Consider the following 26,371-nt stretch of genomic DNA (forward strand, 5'->3'; position numbering starts at 1 on the left):
CAACTTCCCTATAGGATAAGATTGAATTTGATACCTTTTCTCTTGTTTTTTTTTTTTTTTGTATTTGGAGATCCAATTTTCCATTTAATTCTGGTCTTTTCTTTACAAATTTTTGGAAGTTTTCTATTTTGTTGAAAGCCCATACTTTCCCTGGAAGTATATAGTCAGTTTTGATGTGTAGGTGATCCTTGAATGTAGACCCAATTGTCTTGCCTTTTTGAATATCATATTCCAAGCCTTGTCGTCCTTTAGTGAGGAGGCTGCCAGATCCTGTATAATCCTGATTGATATTCCTTAATATCTGAATCTTCTCTTTCTGGCTTCTTGTAGTATTTTTTCCTTAGCTTGGAGGCTCTTGAATTTGGCAATTACATTTCTGGGGGTTGTATATAAATGGAGATTTTGAATCCTAGACTTCATTCCCCAGAAGTCTTTGGTATTTCCCAAAATTCTCTATAATCTCTCCTGCGTTTCCACGTTGGCGAGATCACAATTGGTGTTTAACTGGCAGTAATGCCACCCTTGCTCACTTCCTTTGCAATGATACAGCAAGTGTGGTGTTAAGGTGGGGATGGCTGAAATGACTAACCAGCCATGGGCACGTGGTTTTTATTTTGTATCCCCTATATTCCTTGATTTCTAATGATAAACCTCATAAAATATAATAATTTTATTATTAGAGATATAATTTAATTTTTACAGGGTTGTCTTTTGAGGATTTAATATAGAGGGTTATCTATGGATTCTTTCAATGTCTATTTTGCACTCTTGTTGAAAAACATCAGGGAAGTTTTCTTGGATAATTTCTTGTATTATGATGTCAAGGTTTCTGTTATTTCCAGGTTTTCAGGTAGGCCTATGAATTGCAAGTTATCTCTCCTAAATCTGTTTTCTAAGTCAACTACCCTCTTAATGAGATATTTTGTGTTTCCTTCTATTCTGTCATTCTTTTGACTTTGCTTCATTAATTCTTGTTGTCTTGTTAGATCATTGGCTTCTACTTGCCCAATTCTAGTTTTTAGTGACTGGTTTTCAGCTAAAATCTTTTGATTTTCCTTTTTGGTTTGATCTAGGCTACTTTTTATGGCCTCCAGCAGGTCATTTCTGGTCTTCAATTTGCTTATTATTTCATTTGATTTCTGGGCTTCATTTTCTAGGTGGGATATTCTGTCTTTTTAACAGTTATTTTCTTTTTAAAGTATTTCCCACTTTTCTTGCCAAATCTCTTCCATCTTTCTCATGATCTCAGATTTGAACTCTTCAAGAACTTGTAACCAATTTCTTTTTTTTTTTATAGTTTGGGTGTGTTTACTTGGTTTTTTTGTCTCCTGCTGTCTCTTTTTTATTATGGATTTTTCTGCATAATAATTATTAAGGGTTAAGGTTTTCTTTTTGTTCTTTTTGGTGGTTGTGTATTGTAGTTCTTAGGAATTGGTGGTCATTGCCTTGTCCCTTCCTGGTCAGAGGTCTATGTAAGGAAAGTGTATTGAGCTCCTGAAAGGTTTTTGCCCTGAGGTTATTTTTTAGGTCTCTAGAGATGTTTCCACTGTAGGACCATATTAGCTTGGAAGTCCCCTACAACATTTATCACTTTCCTTTGCTGCTATATTGGTCAATATACTGAGTGTTCTTATTTATATTTTGGTGCTTCTCTTGTGCCTTGTGTTTGGACTTCAAATTTTTTTGATTTAAGTCTGGCTTATTCCCCAGGAATTCTTGGAAATTTCTATCTTATTGAATGTCCATTTTTTCCCCTGGAGTTTTGCTGGATAGGTGACTCTGGGTTGTAAACCCAAATCTTTTGCCTTCCTGAATATCACATTTCATGCCTTATAATCCTTTAATGTAAAAGCTGTTAGATCCTGTGTGATCCTGATTGTAGCTTCATGGTATTTGAATGGTTTCTTTCTGGCTGTTTGTAGAATTTTCTCCTTAGCTTGGTGGCTTTTGAATTTAACTATTTTCTTGGAAGTTGTCATTTGAGAATTTCTTTCTGAAGGTGATCTGTGAATTTCTTTCAATGTCAATTTTATTTTCTCATTTAAGGATCTCTGAACAGTTTTCTTTGATAATTTCTTGTAATGTGATACTCAAAGTTTTTTCTTGGTCATGGCTTTCAGGCAATCCAGTAATTCTCAAATTGTCTCTCCTACATCTACTTTCCAGGCTAGTTTTTTCAACAACAAGATATTTCATATTTTCCTCTTGTTTTTTTTTTCCATTCCTTTTGATTCTGCTTTATTGTTTCTTGATTAATCATGAAATTATTAGTTTCTAGATGGTCAATTCTAATTTTTAAGGCCTGATTTTCCTCTGTTAGTTTTTGGTTCTCTTTTTTCAATTGGTCCATTTCTTCTTCATCACTTCCTTTTTTCCTCATGTCATTTTAATTTCTCCTTGCATCAGTTTCATTTTTCTTTCCCACTTTTCCTCTACCTCTCTTAATTGGTTTTTGAAGTCTTTTTGAGCTCTTCCAGAATATGTATCCAACCCATATTTTTCTTTTAAACTTTTCAAGTGTTTCCTTTGCTTTCACTGTTCCCTTTTGTCTCTGTACCTTGCTCTGCTTCCATAAAAATTCTTTAGAGTTAGGTGCTTTTTTTTGCTCATTTTTCCTATCTAATTATAGGTAGACTCTATTTTCTGGGAAGTTGGGATACCCTCTTAAACTTCCGTCTTTCCTTGATATTTTTTTCAGCTTAGTTTCTGAGTTTTTGCTCATTTCATTTCTTGGGGGATGTGATGGTCTGAGGGCTGAGAGCTCTGAGAGCCCCTTCCCCCTAGTGATTTAATTGACCCCTGTGATAATTATAGCTTAAAGACTTGCCTTAGCCTTGGGTGTAAACTTTTTATTTCACTCTAAATTGATCACATCAGGGGCTAATCAAATTCTAGCCCCAGGCCTAGGCTCAAGTTTTTGGTCTCATTGTGTACTTGATCCAATCAAACACACCCTTGATTGCCCTGTCTTGGAGCTCTGCCCTGAGCTTTAGGCAAAAAGATCAGGACTTGATACTTAGTACTATCAGCAAACCCAAACTGTGTGTTATGTCCTTATCACAAGCCCAGACTAGGATTTCTGTCTTTGCTCTGGGCTCATATGGATCAACCCACTTCAGCCCAGACTGCCCTGGGATGGGACTCCAGACTTCTCCATGGGTTTGAAATTTCAAGGGATATGGGTTGGCTTGTACCACTATTTGCTCAGGTAGAATCTGGGGATCTGAATATTTGCTTGGGATTAGGTTCCAAACCTGGGACAGAAGATCTGGGGTGGGGCATGTGGCTTGCCCTTGACGTGCTCTTCCCTCCCCTGCTTCAACCTTTTGCTGACTCTGCTCTCCTCTCACCCCAGTGCCCCAAATGTTCTCTGTCTACCTTTTGGGTTTTTCTTTTCTTGAAAGTTGTTTCACCCTGTCTCCTTGTTGGTTCTTTCACTCCTGTATTCATTTTGTGGTGATATTTTAATCTTGGTCACAGAGAATTTTTGTGGTGACAGAGTGCTCTGGATTACTCTGCCATTTTGGCTCTGCCCCTGTAAGTTCCCAGAATTTTTTAAATGACTAAATATCTTTTTTTTTGTCCTCAGTGTTCATTGTCAGCTTCGTTCTAGGTTTTGTCATTTAATGATAAATTATATGATCATTCTATCTTTATTTTTGCTGTAAGGAGTGTTTTGGAAATTTTAATTAAGGGGCTCACAGTCTAAGTGGAGAAATATACACACACACGCACACAACATATCTATATCTATCTATCTATCTATCTATCTATCTATCTATCTATCTATCTATCTATCTATCTATCTAAAATAGGCAATAGATAATAAATACCTGAATTCAAAATAAGAAACAATCATTAGGGGCTAAGATGACCAGAGAAGACTTTATAAAGGTAGTGGAAAGAAAGAGATATATTTTAAAATTCTTTCAAATTCTCATCATTCCATATTTTAATCATTTTTTATTTAATGTCTGGTGTTGAGAATAACACATGTAGAACTACCTGGAAGAATATTATTGCAAAGTGTAAGATCCGAATGTTAAATACAGCATAATGAAGAATTTCTACTCTGATTTCTGTCAGAGAAGGATTGCTAGCATTAAATATAAACTATAAGCATATTAAAATAGGCTACTGTGCTAATTAGGGAAACTAAAGGGTAGGCATTTTATAAAGTAATAATTTGTTTCCTGTTTAAAATATATGTATATTTTAGAGTCCTATGAAGAAATTATTCCTGCAAGGAAGCTGAAAAATTTTTATCCTGGAGTTGCAGAACACAAAGACATTGCTAAATTGGTCCTACTTCTTTCTTCATCAGTAAATTCTTTAAGGAAAGCAGCCTCTGAGGCATTGTTGGAGTTTCAGAAATATAAAGCTCTTTGGACAGAGGACCGAGATGCTAAAGTTAAGGTATAATTTAGTTAATGTGTTTACAAATTTTTTTCATGGGGCTTGGCTTTCATTTGCTTTACTTGTCTCCTACTGGTAGGAAGGATGCCAAGGAAAGAATAACTCCTTTCTGCTGTCGGAGTGTATTGGTTTCTTGGCTTACACAGCTTTACACCCATGATCCTGTAGTCAGAAATGTGCATCACTATAGTGTCTCACAAGTCACCCTATTACACAATCTCTGTCAGTACCTTAAATACTGCTTATGGTATCAGTGAGTGTTCTAGCTGAATGGATTGACTGTTTTCAGTTCCTCAAATCTCATCTTAGAGTTCCCTTCAGGAAGATTGAGGTTTAAAGCTTAGGCTGCCATTTACTAGCTCGGTAACCCTACATAAGTCCCTTAGCCTTTCTGATTTTCTATTTTCTCATGTATAAAATAAGAAGAATACCTACAGAACTTACCTCACAGAGCTGGTTTGAGGCTCCATGGTGATAAGACAGGTCAAATGTTCTACAAACTCAATGCATATATATATAGGGACTAGATTTGTGGTTTCACTGGTTTGGGGAATTCATGGATGAAGAAAGTCTTTCTACTAATTCAAGTTAGAAATTTTTCTGAAACTTAGAGTCTCAGAGGCCCCTAGAAGACTGAAAAATGAAGTGACTTACCTGATGTATGTGTCAGAGGCAAAACTTCATCCCATCTCTTCATGGCCCTAAGGCTGGGCCTTTATCTACTCTGCCATGTTGCTTCTCATTTGCAAACTTTAAAGGGCTATATAAATGTCATTGTTATTACTGCTCTTATTATTCTCCTCTTTCAGCATTAAGCTCTAAAGGTGGATCCTCTAGTGAAATGACTACCCATTCAACAAGTAGCATATTCTCTAAGAATCAGGAGATGAGTGACCCTTATTACTAGTTATCATTTGGTTGTATAGCTTACTGAAGCTATTCAGTATACTGATGGTGAGGCAAAATATTTCTATACCCAGTGATTGTTTAGAAGAACAAGAGGATCTGAAGAATGCTACCCATTTGCCATCCTTGCTTATGTGCCATATTCCAAGGCAGTGATGACAAAACTATGACATGGGTGCCAAAGATAGCATGCAGAGATCTGTCTATGGGCATGAGACCACTCCCCACCCCAAATTTATTACTCAAAAGGCAGAGGGACTTGGGCGGAGCTGCTCCCCTCCCCCTTTCCACCAAGTCCAATGACATTTTCCCCATCCTCCATTCTTCTGCCCAGAAGCCCAATGGGAGCACACAGGGTGGGCAGCTCATAGGTGGCAGAGCTGGAGCAGAGCAGAGAGCATGGACCATTTCCATCCCTCTCTCTACAATTTCTAAGGACATTTCTCTTTTCCTACACACCTCCATCCAGCAGTCCAATGGGTGCACTTCCTCCCTCACCTGCTTGTGGTGGAGAACATGCAGCACTTGAAGGGGGGTGGGACACAACATGTGGTCTCTAAAATGTTTGCCATCACTGTCCTAAGTGCTTTCCAAAATCTATTTTAATCCTCATAACAACTCTAGAAGGTAAGAGTTATTATACTCCCATTCTGTAGTTGAGGAAGCTGAGGCAATGAAGTATAAAGTGACTTGCCCAGGCTCACTCAACCAGTAAGTACTGAGACTGACTCCAGCCCAGCACTCCATCCACTGTACCACCGGATGCTTCTATGAGTGTCCCATGTGGCATCCAAGGCCAGGCATCATTTTCTTGTCATCTGCATAGCTGAGAAAGCAGAGTCCGGTTTTGGGGCTTGCTGGTTTGTTTGCATGTGCCATAGAGAGTGATGATGATAAGGAGGTGCTCCTATGAAAGTGTATTCACAGGTCAGTCACAGTTGGTTCTGAAAATTGTTTTAGTTGAAACCAAGCAGTATTAAAGGCAGAAACCACTAGTCTATCACAACTTTTTCTTTTAGCTCTGTTAAGGATATGTTCTTTTTTGGATCATTTCATCTTATAACACATATTTAGATGTGTTGACAGATCTGTGATTTCACTTATGCTGGTACTTCTTCCTGGATTCAGATTATAGTTCAATACTCTAAAAACCCATATGTGTAAGAATTTGGATATAAATGTTATTGTAAAAAGGAACCATTGAGAATTGTAACTTAAAAACTTTACATATTAACAACTGCTTAAACTATATACACAGGAATTTTTGGCTAGCAATCCTTCTCTGACAGAAATCAGAGCAGAAATTCTTCATTATGCTACATTTGAACAAGAGATTGAAGAGTTGAAACCTACTATTGTTGTGGGAGCACTTGAATTACATACAGGTATTTTATTATTACATAAAGCATAAGATCACTAATAATTATTCTAATATATTTTGTGAATAAGATATTTTTGAAGCAAAAACATTGTACTCATGCTTATATAGGATAGCAAAACTCATTCCCTCATTTAACTTAAGTTATAATAAGGCCATAGCCAAAAAAAACGTTTTGCATAGATTCATATAATTACTATGGGTCTGGGAGAAGGGAGGGAGAATTATTTGAATGAATGAATCAAGGTATAATACTATTATGAAAAATCAACTACCTAATTCCTTGTTAAATCTCCCATATAAAACTCAGCAAGGTAAAAGGTTGCGTGGTAACATAATGAAAATCTACACTTAAAGTTATTTACTGTCCAGGAAGAACTCTCTTTACATGGCTCATGCATACTCAGATTAATTCATAGGAAAGCCCAATCCAAAGAGTGAAGAAGGCTTTTTTTTAAGTTCATGGCTAATTATACCACTAATCTGGAGTTCCAGGAAAAACTCAAGTAAATTTTTGATATTGCTCATCTCTAGAGTATCACCTGAATGGGATTGGCAAGTTCCTTTCTAGAAAGGTACTTAATATAGATAATAGGTCAAGTGTAGGATAATATTTATTTCCTCCACCACACATATGCATAAAACCTCCACTGTACATTCCTTTCAATTAATTTTTTATTGTTTCCATTACATTTTTGAACTACTTTGTTTTGATGACTGTAGTTTTGTAGTATGGTTTGAAGCCTAGTACAACTAGATCTTTTTCCTTATAATGTTTTCATTGATTCCCTTGATATTGTTGATCTTTGTTCCACCAGATGAGTTTTGTTACTATTTTTTCTAGCTCTTTACTGTAATTCTTTGCCAGTTTGATTGGTATGGAATGAATAAGTTAATTTAAGTTGTATGGTCATTTTTATTATGTTGACTCAACCCATGACCAACTAATATTTCTTTAATTATGTGAAGGATGTTTTGTAATTGTGTTCATATAGTTGCTTTGTATGTCTTGACAGGCAGACTCAATTATTTCATATTGTCTTTAATTATTTTAAATGCAATTTCCCTTTATATTTCTTCCTGCTGGCATTTTGTTAGTGATATAAAGAAATGGTGTTGATGTGTACAGATTTATTTTCTACCCTACAACTTTGCTGAAGTATTGCTAATTGTTTTGATTAATTTTAGATGATTTTCTAGGGTTCTTTAGGTAATCATATCATCTGCAATTGTTTCTTAATTGCCTATGCTTATTGCTTTTTCTCATCTTATTGCTATAGCTAGCACAATATTGAATGGTAATGGTGGCAATGAGTATCCTTCCCTCATCCTTGATTTCATTAGAAAGGCTTCTAGGTTATCCATATTATAATGCTTTCTCTTGGTTTTAGATATGTATTACTTATCACTTTAAGGAAAACTTCATTTATTCCTGTGATTTCTAATGTTTTAAATAAGGGTTGGATGGTGTTATTTTGCCAAAATTATTTTTCTTCATTTGTTGAAATAATCAAATTATTTTTATTGTTTTTGTTATTGGTATGGTCAGTTATACAGATATCCCTTCTACATTGTGAAAAGTCACAGTTTCAAAATATCTCAGATTGGCATAAGAAATTAAATTGGAATCTTGGGGGAGTTTTGTGGAATTTGCAGATGACACTCAAAGGCCAATAGACAACACAGGAAAAGTTTAGAAACTCAAAAATGCATCAAATATGTGCATAGTATTATATAATATCAACACATTTTATCTTTTAATATCATAAACAATGTTTCCTTTTTTAAGTTAAAATAAATGAAACATTAAAGTTTGTGGAAAGAATGCAAAAGCCAAGAGATGACACAAAGGTTATAAATGAAAATATATCTTTAAAAGTTTATTAACCCATGAATGTATAAAATATATGTTCTGTTATGTATAATTTTATAGTAAAGCACTATAAGTACCCCATAAGAAGAGAAAAAAATCAGACGACTTTTTTGGTATGAAGGGAGAACCCCCCAAAATTTATGTGGATTGTCCAGGGAATGAGGGTACCTTTTCCCTGTCTTCCCCTGCTCCTTTCACCCTCTATGATGTGAAAGAGGCACTTGTAGTTTTCTTATCATTGTGCTACATTTGGGGACAGGGCAGAGCCAAGATGGAGGCTCAGTAACAGTGAAAGCTAAAAACACTCGATAATCCTTCCAAACCAAGCTTTTAAAGAGCCTCAAAATGGTGGCAAGAGTCAAAAAACAACAGCATGAAGGTCCTGAACACAATTTAAAAGGTTGGCAGAGAGAGTTGATTTCCATGGGATAAGGGGAACTAGAAGCAAAACTATACAGAGTACTGACCAATCACCCCCTCCACCTACTACACCAGGTTCCAAGCCAGGACATAAGCCAGCTTTGGGATCCTGGGACCCTGCCTACATCAACAACAGAGCACTCCACATCCCAGATTCACCCATTGAAGTCCCAGGCCCTGGCACCAGCCCACAGTGAGGCCCAGAAGTCCACAGTGCCTAGCCCTTTCAAGCCTGCTTTGTGGTGAAGCCCTTTGCTGTAGGACAAAATAGCTCTAAGTACTGAGTCTAGTAGAGAAGAGAGAATCAACAACTTTCAGAACTCCCAGTCTGCACACCAAATAAGGCTAGAAAAAATGAGCAAACAGTTAAAGAAACACCTAACCCTTGAAAATTTCTATGTAGACGAAGAGCAAGGTACAGAGTCAGTAGGAGACACTGAGATCCAAGAAAACACATGCAGAACTTCAAAGAAAAATGTCAATTGACTTCAGGGGCTGGAAGAACTCAAAAAGGAATTTAAAAATCAAATAAGACAGATCAAAGGAAAATTGAAAGAAATTGGGAAAAATAAATGAAAGTAATACCAAAAGAAAACAACAGCTTAAAAAGCAAAATTGGGCAACTAAAAATGAGCCATAAAAATCAACTGAAGAAAAGAGTTTACTAAAAACAGCATTGACGTACTGGAAAAAGAAGTAAAAAAAAAATCCAATTAAAAAAAAGTTCCATGAAAAGTAGAATAGATCAAATGGAGAAGGATCAAAAGATCATGGAAGAAATTCATTCCTTAAAAATTAGAACTGGGCAAATAGAATTCATAGTAATAACTTCATGAGACATTGAGAATCAATAAAACAAAATCAAAAGAATGAAAAAATGGAAGAAAATATGAAATATCTCATTGAAAAAAAAATGACCTGGGAAACAGATTCAGGAAAGACAATTTAAAAATTATTGGACTGCCTGAAAGTCATCATTTAAAAAGCCTAGATATAATAATACAAGAAATTATTAAAGAATAGGATAAAATAGAAATTGAAAGAATCCACCTCCTACAATAAATCCCCAAATGATAACTCCTGGGAAATAGCCAAATTCAAAAGCTTGCAGGTCAAGGAGAAAATACTGCAAGCAGCCAGAAAGAAACAATCCAAATATCATGGAATCCCAGTCAGAATTACACGTTGAAGGACCAGAAGGTTTAGAATATCATACTCCAAAGGCAAGGGAACTGGATTTACAACCAAGAATCAACTACCCATCAAAATTGCCTATATTCCTTTGGGGGAAAGTATGTTTATTTAATAGATTTCTAAGCATTCCTGAAGAAAAGACCAGACTTAAAGAGAAAATTTAAGGACTTCAATAAGGTTAAATTGTTATATTCATATATGGAAAGTAACTTAAATTTTTATCATTATCATAGTAGTTAGAAGAAGCATTTATAGACAGAGGATGTTGTATTAGCTTTTTAGGATGATACACAAAAAAATCTAGGCATGAAAAAGAGGATTGTACTAAGAGAAACAGGAAGAGAAAAGTTAAAATGGGGGTAAATTATATCACATAAAGCGGCACAGAGCAGGAGAATACTATTCTACCCTGTAGTAATATAGGAAGGGAATAAGAAGGGTGGTGATGGGAAGGGGAGTGATATAAGGAAGGGGGAGAATGGGGAAGTTATTAAAAGTAAAATACTGATGTGGAGGGAAAGAGTGACAGGAGAAAAAGGCAGTATTAAAAGAGGAAAACAAGATGGAGGGGAATACACAAATGGTAGTCATAACTGTGGATATAAATGGAATGAACTTACCCATAAAACAGAAGTGGATAGCAGAGTGGATTAAAAAACAAAATCCTACCATATGTTGTTTACAAGAAACATATTTGAGGCAGAGTAAAATTAAGGGGCTAGAGTCAAGAATCTATTGGGCTTCAACTGAGATAAAAACAGCAGGAGCAGCAATCATGATCTCAGAGCTAAAGGAAAAACAGATATGATTAGAAGAGATAAGGAAGTTAATTACATCTTGATAAATACTATAGACAATGATGTAATATCAGTACTTAACATATATGCACCTGCTATGAATAAAGCCTGGTCCTCCTCCCAGAGTAAGGCCAGGATTCTAGGAATACGATAGGAAATTAGGATGACTCTTCTCTAATGCTACTGGCTCAGATACTCAGATGTTTTCTGCCCCACTTTCAGTCACCCATGATTAATTAACATCTCAGTTCTATTTAAGCAACATTTATTTGTTTACCAAGGGATATTTAACTAGAACATCTAACAAAACAGAAGTACAAACATTTCCACTCAACAGCTTATACCATTCTCTCTCTCATGCTACCTCAGTCTCTAGGGGTTTACTGTTAATATAGCTTTTTGATAGATTTCATCCCATCAAGTTGGCATCTCTGCCTGATCATATACTGCTGATCTGGGCTCCAAAGGTTACTCCTTATTTCTTACAGTGTCACTGTTAGGCTAGCTATAAAACATGACATGAACTCAGATTCCTAGAATCATGGACCTTGTGTGGCTCCCAGGAGCCTGGAGGCTCACTCTTCTGATTAACATTAAATTATTAAATAAACTATCAAATTAACAATATTGGATCCTTAGATTAACTTTTTTTTCATAAAACAAGTCAAGGTGTAGGACCAAAGCATATTTTGATGAAGCCATATATTAGCCAAGATCTCTCCCCTTTTCAGCAGCCTCTGATGGAGTTGGCTGAGTCAGTCTATGAGAGCAGAGAAATGCAGCAAGAGAGAGCAGACAGAGAATAGTTTATGCTCTGGCCAGCAAGAGTTAGGGTCTTTTGAAGGCATCTCCAGTTCTGCTTACACAGTCAATTTTAAAACGTTTCATGGGATTAGCAGACCAGAAACAGTTCTAGAATGTCTACATGTCCTCTTGAGTCTTGCCAAGGCACTTCCATAACATATCATTTATACTCTTAGGCTTCCCAGTATCTACCACATGGGCAGGAGCATCAGAGTCACTCAACTCCTGTTCCATAAACTTTGTTTTGTTTCATATAACAATAACAACAAACCTATCCTGTATTAATTTTAATATCATAGCTTACTAGTGTGAACCTTAAAAATTTCCCAGACCCTACTTCATAAGGTTGGGTTAAGACCATTCCCCATTGGGACCATTCTCCATTTGGGCAGTACTTAGATCAGGTACTTAGATCAGGAATGTGAGACCTCTACTCCACCCCTTCTTAAGTCTGACCTAGGGGAAGATAAAGTTGTAAATTCTTTGCTGAACAATGAAAAGTACTTAAACCCATACTTATAGTAAGACAAAAAGTTCTTTAAGCCATGCCTATTTTTGGATATAATACAAAAGAATGCTAAGTATCTATAAAGGTCAGGCAACTTGTGAACTTATAAGGAACAAAGAGGTGTGAATTACTCAAAAGATTAGTCTACTCAGGTGTGAACTAAGAATGGTCTGTCTTTTGAAAATCATCTACTGTGATTGGTAGATGTAAGAATTTGGGGGATGTGACATAGGAGAAAATTCCCTTTAAATAGGAGCTCAGATAGAGCTGAAAGAATTCGGATTATTATTCAGATGGAGGATTGAGCTGGTGAAGTCAGCTGAGATGGAGTTGGCCTAGTATCACTAGAATCCTTGCTTGGACAGATCTTGTGGTGAGTGATTAAGGACTGACTGATCTTTTCTCTTAGGGCTTAGGCCTGGGTTGGCAAGGACTGGCCAGGGCCGGCTTATCCCTTTCTCATTATTCCCTCTTTTTCTCTCTTTCTCTCTTTAATTCCTCATTGTATTAATTAATTAAAAATCTTTATAAAACCCAGTTGACTTGGGTATATTTTAATAATTGGGAATATTTCCCTGGTGACCACCTTATATATTTGATTTAAAAACAAGACACTGTAGTGAAAACATTTTCTGCAGTCACAACTTACTCATCCACTCATATCTACTACAATTTATATCTTCCACTCTTTTAATCACTACAGTTTATGGCCATAACTATTTTAACTCTTACACTAGATAGATGCGATTACTATTTAAAAAAGATGAATATTACTGAATATGAATAAGCATCATATTATCTGGGTCATTTCTTTTGTGTTTTTTTGCTCACCCCTCCCCCTCATTTGGAGGTAGAACCGTATGCTCGTTTTCCTTCACTAAATTTCCACTTTGTAAAAAGCACTGGCAGATTTGGCAGTTATCCCTCAAAATTGCATTGAATAATGATTTATTTTGCACCTACTATGTAGAAGGTTTTGGGCTAGGCACTGGATTAATGTAAAAATTTAAAATAGTACCTGTCATTGAGGAGTTTATATCATACTAGAAGGAGTAGGCAGGAGTAATTTGAAGTTCACATGTATCCAGATAAGTAAATGTAAAATAAATACATAAGGCTGAAGTTCAGAGGCAGGTTCTCTTATTCATTTCACCTCTGAAAGCCTAATCTCTTCTATTAAATGAGGCATTTGGACTCAGGCAGGTAGGGAAGCTCAATGCATAAAGCACTGTTCTTAGAGTCAGGTATAATTAAATGGGTATCCTGCTTCAGACACAAGCTGTGTGACCATGGGCAAACCATTTATCATTTTAGTACCTCAGCTTCTTTATCTGTAAAATGGAAATAAGAATAGTACCTATTTCTAGTGCTTTATAAATGTGGACTTTTGTTGTTACTTTTATTTGATGTGTAAGGTCTTTTCCAGCTCTAAAAAGCTTATAAATATGGTCATTCAAATCACATAAAGTTTCTAAATGAAGGGGAAAAAAGTCAAATTTTTCCTTTCTGTTTTAAGGTGAGCCCTCATAGTGTATTATGCCAGGTGCAGAGGAGAGAAGTTTATATTTGTCCATTTTACCTTTGTCTCCTGGTGAGATAAAAAAAAATGACTGTGTTTCTTCCTGGACATTCAAGAAAATTTCCAGACCAAAATAAAATTGCTTTGGAATGTAAATTCACTGATAGTAGGGATTATTTCATTCTTTGTGAGTATATCTAGTATAGGCATGGCACATTGTGATGATTAAAATAATGGGAGTCATAAACTGTTACAGATAAAAGAGTGGTTGGCCTAAATTGTGACCACAGAAAACATGGTTTCAAGACAGTGTCTTGTTTTAAAATCAAATATAAGGTGGTCACCAGGGGAAAATTCCCAAATATTAAATATACCCAAGTCAGCTGGGTTTTGTAGAGATTTTAATTAATACAAATGAGGAATTAATGAGAGAGAGAGAGAGAGAGAGAGAGAGAGAGAGAGAGAGAGAGAGAGAGAGAGAGAGAGAGAGAGAGAGAGAGAGAGAGGAAATAATGAGAAAAAGGGTTAGACCAACCAGCATGAGCCAGCCTAGGCTGAAAACCCTAAGAGAGAGATCAGTCAGTCTTTTATCCACTCACCACAAGATTTGTCCAAGCAAGATTCTAGTGTTCAGAGAGACACCAGCTGCCTCCTCCCATTCAGCTTTTTCCAGCTGAATCTATCCTCCCAATTCAGCTTTTCCCAGCTGAATATCTGAGACCTCCTTTTTGACCTCCTTTTAAAGGGAATTTTCTCCTATGTCACCTCCCCTAAGTTCTCACATCTACCAATCACAGTAGACGTTTTCCAAAGGACAGGCCATTCTTAATTCACACTTGAGTAGACTTAAACTTTTGATTAAGTTCACACCTGAAAAAACCTCTGAGTAAGTTCTCACTTCTTTGCTCCTTGTAAATTCACAAGTTGCCTGACCTTTATAGGTACTTAGCACCCTTTTGTATTAGATCTAAAAATAGGCACAACTTAAGAATTTTTGCCTTACTATAAGTATGGGTTTAAGTATTTTTCATTGTTAAGCAAGGAGTTTCTTCCCCTAAAGCATGCTTAAGTAGGGGTGGAGTAGAGGTCTCACATTCCTGATCTAAGTTCCTTCATTGTTTAAAATGGGGAATGGTCTTAACCAAATCTTATGAAGTAGGGTCTGAGAATTTTTAAGATTCACAACATCACAGACATTTCATAAATGCTTGTGGATTAATTGATTAATCTCTGAAAACTGAGGTATCTCATTAATAGGTATGTTTTTTCTTTCCCTCTAAGTATAGACCCCCCAGGTAGAATTGTAATTGTGGGTGGTCAAGAATCTGGTAGGATTATGGTAGTTACATACTAGATTCTTTAACCTTGCATAGGGCCTTCCTCTTTCTGGGATAATTAGCCTTTGCCTAGAACTGTGATGACAAACCTCAGACAGGCATGACAAAAAGGGTATACAGAGCTCTCTCTGTGGGCATGCCTTCAGTCACTCACCAGAATTCATTACTAGAAAGTCAGAGGGACTCAGGATGGAGCTGCTGCCCTCCCTCTCCATACACCTGAGGACATTCCTCACTTCCTCTGCTCCTCTGCCCAGGAGCCCAATGGGAGACCTTCCTTCTTCCCCTGTTTAGGGTAAGTGGGGTTTGGTAGGGAGGCAGGATGTAGCACTCCATCTCCTGGGGTACGGTGGGCAAGGCACTTCATCTCTAAAAGGTTTGCCATCACTGGAAGCAAATCTCCTTGATAACATTAACATTCATTCTTAACATATCTACTTATTAACTTTGCTAATTGATAAACATAATTCTTAGGGGGAAGAAACCAATTCTCTTTGGTGGCCCACTTCTAAGCAAATGGCTATTGTTCTTTGTGCTCAAAGAGGAGAAACTATGTTGGGGTCAACGTACAGAATATCCAACTGTGGCCAATCAGACCAATATGAGCCTGGGATGCTCTATCACAGGTCAAGTACAATTAACCCATGTAAACATCAGAGATAGAAATGTATCCAAATTTGCACATCTCACATTGTTGAAATTCTGCTTTGTTAATAGAGCATAGTGCCTTCTTAGTGGACAGTCCTATGCAATATTTTCTATGTTTCATAATCAATACCAGTGTTCTTCAGAGAGACCTTTAGAGTGTCCTTGTATCACTTCTTCTAACCTCCATCGAAGGGCTTACCATTTGTGAGTTCTCCATAAAATAGCCTTTTAGGCAAATGTACATTTGGTATTCAAGCATGGTCAGCCATTTGAAGTTCAGCTTGACAAATGACCTCAGTCTAGATCCTGGTCTTGCTAGGTGATCTTCAGCACATCCTATGACAATTCAAATGGAAATGATTAAATTTCCTGGCATGGTACTAGTAGATTGTTCAAGTTTTATAGGCATACAAGAATGAGGTCAGCACAATGACTCTGTAATTTTCGGGTTGGTAGGTAGTCTAATATCTCCTCTCTCCCAAATATTAAGCTAGCTCTGGCAATACTTGCAACAATGTCAGCATCTGAGGGGGCGGAGTCAAGATGGAGGCCTAGAAGCAGCAGAAGTTCAGACCTCTGAATACCCTTCCTTGCCAATTGCAAACTGAATGCTCCCAGGGGGCTGAAAATCAAACCTAACAGCAAGACAGAGCCAAGGAACCCTCCTGGTAGACTCAATCCAAAAGGTACGCCCCCCAAAAGCCGGAATTCGAGAACACTTGGGTTTAAGAGGAAGACAGAAGGAAGGTCCCAGGACCCCTCCCTCACCAAATAGAGAGCTAAGCCTCTGGCGGCAGCAGGAACCACTGGGCATTCTCCAAACATGTTAGTCAAAGAACAAATCATAGAAACAATAACTTTATTGAAGAAAATGACAATGTTGAGACATTCTTTCAAAACCTTTGGGATGCAGCCAAAGCAGTACTGAGGGGGAAGTTTATATCCTTGAGTTCATATATTAACAAATTAAGGAGGTCAGAGGTCAATGAATTGGGCATGCAAATTAAAAAACTAGAAAGTGAACAAATTAAAAATCCTCAGATGAAGACTAAATTAGAGAACCTAAAACTCAAAGGATGTAGGATTCCAGGTACATACACATGGAAAATGTGGTTGATATATTGATATTACATTATACTTGGTCAGAGCAATTAATGAGACAGCTCAGGGCCAGAGATATCTCTGGGCCTGAGCCTCACAAAGAGCTCAGCTTTGGACTGGTCTGACAGCATTCCAATGTATAATTTATGAGCAAGTCATGCGGTCTTTGTTCTGGGAGTTTGAAAAGAGCGGGCTGAACTTAACCCGCCTCTAGCTTGTACGTCACAGATTTGTCAAGCCAATGTAAATCCTCTATATGTATGACCTACCTCTGACATCATCACATAATAAAGAGGAAGGATGCACGACCCTCCGGGTCTTTCTCTCTGGCTCTTCCTCTCTTGCTTTTTCTCTCTCACTCCTATCTACCTGCTGACCACATGGATCTCTCAAGTGATGGAGAGCCAGTGTGCCTTTAAAGATTCTCTATCTTTATTCTCTTTCTTCTTTCTCACCTCACTCCTGATTCCTTATTCATGCATTTTGGTTAATTTCTATCTTCCTGCATTGTGTGCCCAACAAAGGAAGATAGAAGGGAAGCCGCATCCTTCCATTACAAGATATGATATGGTGTCTATCTCTATTCATCAACCTCTCCCCTCGACTCTCTCTCCCTCCTCAAAATCATAATTCCTTTTAGTTATTCCCTTTCATACAGTAATTGCAGGCAAATTGCTGTAAAAGAGAAATTAATAAAATTGAAAGTCAAAGAACTATTGATTTAATAAATAAGACTAGAAGCTGGTATTTTGAAAAAACAAATAAAATAGACAAAGTACTGGTCAGTCTAATTAAAAAAAAAGGAAAGAAGAAAACCAAATTGGCAGTATCCAAGATGAAAAGGGAGAACTCACTTCTAATGAAGAGGAAATTAAGGCAATCATTAAAAACTTTTATGCCTAATTATATGGCAATAAATATGGCAATCTAGGTGATATGGATGAATACTTACAAAAATATAAATTGCCTAGACTAACAGAGGAAGAAATAAATTACCTAAACAATCCCATATCAGAAAAAGAAATTGAACAAGCCATCAAAAACTCCCTAAGAAAAAATCCCCAGGTCCAGATGGATTCACAAATGAATTGTCAAACATTAAAAAAACAACTAATTCCAATATTATACAAACTATTTGACAGAATAAACAAAGAAGGAGTTCTACCAAATTCATTTTATGACACAAATATGATACTGATTCCAAAGCTAGGCAGGTCAAAATCAGAGAAAGAAAACTATGAAGATAGATGCAAAAATCTTAAGTAGGACACTAGCAAAAAGACTCTAGCAAGTCATCACAAGGGCTATTCACTATGACCAGGTAGGATTCATATCAGGAATACAATAATGGTTCAATATTAGGAAAACCATCCACATAGTTGACCATATTAACAAGCAAACTGACATAAATCACATGTTTATCTCAATAGATGCAGAAAAAGCCTTTGATAAAATATATCACCCCTTCCTATTGAAAACACTAGAAAGTATAGGAATAGAAGGGCCTTTCCTAAAAATAATAAACAGTATATATATGAAACTATCAGCAAACATCATCTGCAATGGGGATAAATTAGAAGCCTTCCCAGTAAGATCAGGAGTGAAACAAGGATGCCCATTATCACCTCTATTATTTAACATTCTACTAGAAACACTAGCAGTAGCAATTAGAGAAGAAAAAGAAATTGAAGGTATTAAAATTGGCAATGAGGAGACCATGCTATCATTCTTTGTGGTTTACTTAAAGAATCCTAGAGTATCAACCAAGAAGCTAGTGGAAACAATCAACAATTTTAGCAAAGTTGCAGGATACAAAATAAACCCGTATAAGTCATCTGCATTTCTATATATCTCCAACCCATTTCAGCAGCAAGAATTAGAAAGAGAAAGTACATTTAAAATCACCCTAGACAATATAAAATATTTGGGAATCTATCTGCCGAGACAAACACAGGAACTATATGAACACAGTTACTCTCCACACAATTAAAACTAGATCTAAACAATTGAAAAAAAAACATTGATTGCTCATGGTTGTGACGAGCTAACATAATAAAAATGACAATCTTAACCCAAATTAATTTACTTATTCCGTGCCATAACCACTGAAGTACCAAAAGACTTTTTTTTTAATTTTATTTCATTTTTTTAAAATTTAAAACCCTTACCTTCCATCTTGGAGTCAATACTGTGTATTGGCTCCAAGGCAGAAGAGTGGTAAGGGCTAGGCAATGGGGGTCAAGTGACTTACCCAGGGTCACACATCTGGGAAGTGTCTGAGGCCAGATTTGAACCTAGGACCTCCCATCTCTAGGCTTGGCTCTCAATCCACTGAGCTACCCAGCTGCCCCCAAAAGGCTTTTTTACTGAATTAGAAAAAACCATAACAAAGTTCATTTGGAAGAACAAAAGATCAAGGATATCCAGGGAAATCATGAAAAAAAAATGCAAAGGAAGGAGGACTTGCAGTCCCATATCTCAAACTATACTATAAAGCAGTGGTCATCAAAACAATTCCTAAGAGACAGAAAGGAGGCCAATGGAATAGACTTGGGGTAAATGACCTCAGCAAGACAGTCTATGATAAGCCCAAAGATCCCAGTTTTTGGCACCAAAACTCACTATTTGATAAAAACTGCTGGGAAAATTGGAAGGCAGTTTGGGAGAGATTAGGTTTGGATCAACATCTCACACCCTACACCAAGATGAACTCAGAATGGGTGAATGACCTGAATATAAAGAAGGAAAGTATAAGCAAATTAGGCAAACACAGAATAGTATACTTGTTAGATCTTTGGGAAAGGAAAGACTTTAAAACCAAGCAAGAACTAGAAAAAAATCACAAAATGTAAAATTAATAATTTTGATTACATCAAATTAAAAAGTTTTTGTAAAAACAAAACGAATGCATCCAAAATTAGATGGGATGCAACAAATTGGGAAACAATCTTCATTATAAAAACCTCTGACAAAGGTCTAATTACTCAAATTAATAAAGAGCTAAACCAGTTGTACAAAAAATCAAGCCATTCTCCAATTGATGGCAAGGGATATGAATAGACAGGTTTCACATGATGAAATAAAAGGTATTAATAAGCACAGGAAAAATGTGTTCTAAATCTCTTATAATCAGAGAAATGCAAATCAAAACTCTGAGGGATCTCCTCACACCTAGCAGACTGGCTAACATGACAGCAATGGAAAGTAATGAATGCTGGAGGGCATGTGGCAAAGTTGGGACATTAATGTATTGCTGGTGGAGTTGTGAATTGATCCAACCATTCTGGAGGGCAATTTGGAACTATGCCCAAAGGGCGATAAAAGACTGTCTGCCCTTTGATCCAGCCATAGCACTGCTGGGTTTGTACCCCAAAGAGATAATAAGGCAAAAGACATCTACAAAAATATTCATAACTTCTTTCTTTGTGGTGGCAAAAAATTGAAAAATGAGGGGATGCCCTTCAATTGGGGAATGACTGAACAAATTGTGGTATATGTTGGTGATAGAATACTATTGTGCTTAATGGAATAATAAAGTGGAGGAATTCCATGGGAACTGGAACAATCTCCAGGAATTGATGCAGAGTGATAGGAGCAGAACCAGTAAAACATTGTACTCAGAGACTGATACACTGTGATACAATTGAATGTAATGGACTTCTCCATTAGTGGCAATGCAGTGATCCTGAACAACCTGGAGGAATCAACAAGAAATACCACTATCCACATTCTGAGTAAACACTGTGGGAGTAGAAACACTGAAGAAAAACAACTGATTGAATACATGGATTGAAGGGAAATGTTTGGGGATGTATAGTCTAATTGAACATCCTGCTGCAAACATCAACCACATGGAAATAGGTTCTGATCAAGGATAAGTAATACCCAATGAAATTGCGTGTTGGCTGAGGGAAGGGTGGGTGGACAGGAGAGAGGGAAATAATGTGATTATTGTAACCAAGCCATAATGTCCTACATTGACTAAATAAACTAATTCAAATGGGAAAAAATAAAGAAAAACAAAAAATAATGTCATCATCTATGGATACAACCCTAGGGAAGTATACTGCCAAGTTAAGTTAACTTATCCGCAACATTCAAATTTTCTCTATTTGCTATGATTGATGGCTGTGATATAGGTGGTCTGGTGCTGGTGGTAGAGAATCTTTTTGTTGACAGGCAAAAATTAACACAAGGGGTTAGAGAATCAATATTCTGTTGTGTCTCAGTATAAGAGGCTACATTGAGTGCACAAACTTCTGTGAACACCAAATTATGTACTAGCTTTCCCTCTACTTTGGTGTTGGCTTTTGTAGTGCATTGAAGTTAAATAAATTACCATCAGTGCAGTAACTGACCTTGATGACATTTTTATCTTCATTGAAGGCATCCAACAACATTGAAAACATTATGCTAAAAAATAGCATGGCAGCTAGCACACAGCCCTGCTTCACTTCATTGGTGACTGGGAAAGCATGAGTGCATCATCTGTTATCCAGAACTCATGCAAATATACCATCATGGAGGTTACATACAATATTGATGGACTTGTTCTGGGCAACCAAATTTTGCCATGATCTTCCACAAGCCCTCACAGCTGAGAGTATCAAAGGCACCTTGATGAATGTTGAATACCAACCTCTGTTCTGTTTCTAGCACTTCTTCTGGAGTTGTCAGACAGCAAACACCATATTGACCATTTTGAAGGATCAGCATATTAAGGAGGACTCTGGCAAAAATGTTGCCAGTAATGACTAAAAGAGAGACTCCCTCAGGATTATCACAGGACAATTTATTTCTTTTTCTCTTATAGAGATGGATAATGGAGGCATCCTTGATCTGGAGAATAGCCTCCTTTTGTTATGTAACCCAGAAACTTTCAGTCAGCTTTTGTGTGAACAGTGAACCTTCTACCTTATAAATTTCTCCTGGAATGGAATCAACACCAGGTGCTTCACCACATGAGAGGAGCCTAATGGCACTCAAAAAACCTCTTCCTTTTTTTTTTTTTTGAAAATTCAGCTAGATATATGGACAATAGTGATAACATTGTTTGATGATGATCTACTGAAAACATTATGGAAGTGTTCAGCACATCTCTTCAGGATCATGTCTTTATTACTTGTTAATCCGTCTTCTTCATCTCCGAGTAGTTGAGACGCACCATAGATCTTTGACCCATAAATATCCTTCAGGACATCATAAAAGGTCTTTGGATCGTTACTATCAGCATAAAACTGAATTTCATCTTCCTTCTTACTGAACCAAGAATACTGCAGTTCTCTGGTGATCTGATTCTAAGTGAATAGCCCAAAATAGTTCAGAAAGATAAGAACTAAGATTAGTAGAACTTTACTTTTATGGGAAAACACAAATCAAAACATCAAAACCAATTCTTTCAAATGTTATTTCTCATATGATACTAGTAATTTAGGAGCCCCTTTTAAAAGAACTATTTCCATAGTCCATTTTCCTAATCTCTGTTTTATGTAATTATAAAATTAAGCCAGTTTACACAAAGAATATACTGAACATTAAATTTACACTCTTTACATAAGAATTCTAATTAATATACTCTGCCTTTTTATTCCACATACACATTTTCATGTATTGATAAACTTGCCATTTTCCCTAGCTATATGGTATTCTGTCAATGTCATAATTGTTTAACCATGGGAATTCATTTTTAGAACTACTTTTTAATTTTCTTCTGTGTAAGGTAAATTATTAAAATTTATCAATGCTTCTAGTTTTGTCAATAAATTTTTTTGTCAATAAATTTTTAAAATAAATTAGATTTTATTTGGAACCAGGTAATGATGAAGCTATAACAGGAATTTAGCCAAGGAAATATAGAGTGTTATTACGCTAGTGGATAGAGTCTAGACTTGAAATCAGGAACACCTAAGTTTGAATCCTACCACACCTACTTTTAGTAATTGACTATGGGCAAGTCACTTAACCTCACTGCCTCAGGTGGATGAGATAAAATATTAAAGCACTTTACAAACCTTAAAGCACTATGTGAACTTTAGCTCTTGGGTGTCAGGCTTTTAATGTGCCTACTATGGGCTAGACACTACACTAAACACCGGGGATATGAAAAATGGCAAACAAACAAACAAAAAAACAGTCTCTACTCTCAAGGAGCTCACATTCTAGTAAGAGGGACTACATTTAAGCAACTAATTATAGGCAGGATAATTTGGAGATAATATTATTATTACCATTTATCAAAGTCCCACAACATAAAGATGAAGCTCAACTCTTGGTCCCTTTTTCTTTACTAAGGTATACTTTAAAAAAATTATTGGGAAAGCTTTAGCTATTTTTCAGTGCTTTCAGTGCTTTTCTCATCTAACTAAAGAGAATGGCATTAGCTATACAACAAGCACTTGAGGATCATTTTTGAAAAACAGAACTTAAAAGTCAGTGACATTTGAAGGGTTTTAAGTTCTCCAGTGTTCTGTTTCTCTTCCTAATTAAAAGAGCAGTAATAGCTCTCATTCTCCACTCTCAGAATTTGCCATCTCATAATATGAACTTATCTTTCTATGTATATCATAATAATGCTTAGTTATATAAATGTATACATTTGTACAATAATATAATTGTCAATATTATACATATTACATATATATTTGGTCTGGGTTTGTACCCAAAGAGATAATAATGAAATATGTTTGTACAAAAATATTCATAGCTATGCTCTATGTAGTGGTAAAAAAATTAGAAAATGAGGGGGTGTCCCTCAATTGGGGAATGGCTGAACAAATTGTGGTAAATGAGGGTGATGGAATACTATTGTGCTGTAAGGGAATGATGAACAGTTTGATTTCTATATGAACTGAAAAGACCTCAGTGAACTAATGCAGAGTGAAATGAGCAGAACTAAGAGAACATTATACACAGAAAGTGAAACATTATGGAATGATCAAATATAATTGACTTTGATACTAATAGCAATGCAATGATCCAGGGCAATTCTGAGGAACTTAAGAGAAAGAACGCAATCCACATCGAGAGAAAGAACTGTGGGAGCAGAAACACAGAAGGAAAACATTTAATTTTTCACTTGTTTATATGGGTATTAGATGTGGGGTTTGGGTTTTTAAAAAATTATTACAAAAATGAATAATATAGAAATAGGTATTGAGTGATAATACATGTATGACCCAGTGTAATGGCTTGTTGGCTCCAGGAGAGGGGAGAGAAAAGAGGAAGGAAAGAAAATGAATCATGTAATCATGGAAAAATACTTATAGATAAATAAATTAAATTAAAATAATCATCTGTACTATGTTTCATATATAATAATAATAATAATACAAAGTCTCTGAGCACAATGACTTTTGGTGAGTTTGGCCTTTTCTAATGAGAGGAAAAGCTCTTTTCTCCATCCCAAAAAAATTCAACCCCTATAGGTTGCTTTGAAGGTAAACTGTATTGGGAAGAGATCCATCCCCTAATGAAATTTAGAGGAGGCTTTAATTATCAGGTTGGGAAGCCCAACAAAGTGTAAAGGTCTAAAACAGGTTAACATAATTATCTTCACACTACAGTTCTTAAGGACTACAGAGCGTATTCAGCCCCTACTTGCTAAATGGCAACAAGTAATTTATTTTCTCTCCTAGGAATGAGAGTGGAGGAGGAGCATGCCTTATAATACAAGAACCACCATTTCTAGCTGCATCACCAAAAGCAGCACTAGAATTATGAAGGCTAATTCAGAGGCACTTAGGTGAAGTAGATAGAATGCTGGGCCTGGAGTCAGCAAGACTCAAGTTCAAATCTGGGCTCAGACAACTTACTACCTGTATGACCCTGAGCAAGTCACTTAACCCTGTTGGCTTCAGTTCCCTCATCTGTCAAATGATCTAGAAAAGGAAAGGGCAAATCATTCTAGTGCTTTTAGTGAGAAAACCCCCAAAAGGGTCATGAAGAGTCAGACATAACTGAAAATGACTAAACAACAACAATAATTCAGGCTCATTTTCCTCTGTACTGTGTATACCCTACTTCAGTGAGCTGTGTTCTAATCCTATATGACCACTGACCACCAACTGTACTAGGCTAGGCCTACTTCAGGTCAGTTGTCTGGTAGTTTTGGTTTGATATATTAATCATTAACAAAAAGAGATTTACTTAGCCATAACAGAAGAAAGATATTGAATAATGAAAGCTGAGGACACCTAGACTTTATTCAGCTGAGCAAAGCAAATTTAGACAACATCAGGATCTACCAACCAACCGTTAGAAACTTTCCCGCTTGTCCCCCACCACTTCTTGTCTGTGCTTTTTGTTCTGAATGCAGAACTCAGTCTATGTGTCAATGGCATTGACAATCTCCTGAGCCAACTAAATCTCAATATCTTTTAATGAAAAATTATCCCAGCTTGCATTGAGTAAGGATTAAGATACTGTTCCTACCATAGTATTGAATAATTTTTTGTTAAATTTATTGACTACATCTCTGTGTAATGTAAGAAGCTTGTATAAATGGAGATTTTGAACCCTAGACTTCATTCCCCAGAAGTCCTTGGTATTTCCCAGAATTCCCTATAATCTCTCCTGTGTCTCCACATTGGCGAGATCACATTTTTGGTATTTAACTGGCAATAATGCCGCCCACATCCTCTCTTCTTGCATGATGTAGCATGAGCAGTAATGGTGGTAAGGTGAGGAAAGTTTGAAAATGGCTAACCAGCCATTGGCATGTGGTTTTTATTTTGTATCCTCTTTATTCCTTGATTTCTAATGATCCTTAATAAACCTCGTAAAACATATTTTTATTATTAGAGATATAATTTAATTTTTACAAGCTTCAAAAGCATTTTTGACCATTTATTTTGATAATGATAGAGGAAGATATATTTAGTTTGGGTTTTTCTCCCCTCAGTCTTTTGATAATATCAGTTACTCTATTTTTGTATAGTTTGTAGTAGCCTGAAAGAGTGAAAGATATTTTCTTCTAAAGTCTTAATTTGTTACCAAGTGGTAACTTCACCCTTGCTAAAGATCTAAATCATTAAAAAATGTTAGGTTAGAAATATAAATGTATAAACTAAAGTAAGGAAAATACTAGCTAAAGTGTGATTTTTCTAGAGGTTTATATAATGAAGGAAATGGACAAAATAGTTTCAAAAAATCAGTGTTAATCTATAGAGTATTTTTTTTTCTTTGTCTTCACCAGGTCCAATGAAATTAGCTTTGTCAATTGAAGCTAAAGCCTGGAAGATGTTGCTCTGTCGATATTTGAATGAAGAATACAAAAAGAAAATGACTGACATGATAACATTTATAACAGAGTACTTAAAAAAATTATCTAGGCCCATTCGTGACTTAGATGATGTCAGATTTGCAATGGAAGCCTTGGCCCATATACGTGATAATGAAATACAAATGGACATGATATTAGGACCTATTGAAGTAAGAAACTTTGAAATAATAATATTTTTGAAACTATGAGT

At 36.2% G+C, this 26,371-nt stretch overlaps 1 protein-coding gene across 2 annotated transcripts in view; it reads left to right on the forward strand.

Moving 5' to 3' along the window:
* Positions 1–26,371, forward strand: part of DNAH8 (dynein axonemal heavy chain 8) — a 491,513-nt gene that overhangs the window by 151,627 nt on the left and 313,515 nt on the right. For both annotated transcript variants that reach the window (XM_016431041.2, XM_016431044.2), the window contains exons 27-29: positions 4,220–4,416; positions 6,581–6,707; positions 26,095–26,330. In XM_016431041.2, the coding sequence (XP_016286527.1) occupies positions 4,220–4,416; positions 6,581–6,707; positions 26,095–26,330 (560 nt within the window). The remainder of the gene's footprint in view (positions 1–4,219; positions 4,417–6,580; positions 6,708–26,094; positions 26,331–26,371) is intronic.

This window comes from Monodelphis domestica, chromosome 2, assembly GCF_027887165.1.
Source record: "Monodelphis domestica isolate mMonDom1 chromosome 2, mMonDom1.pri, whole genome shotgun sequence".
In the NCBI taxonomy this organism is placed as follows: domain Eukaryota; kingdom Metazoa; phylum Chordata; class Mammalia; order Didelphimorphia; family Didelphidae; genus Monodelphis; species Monodelphis domestica.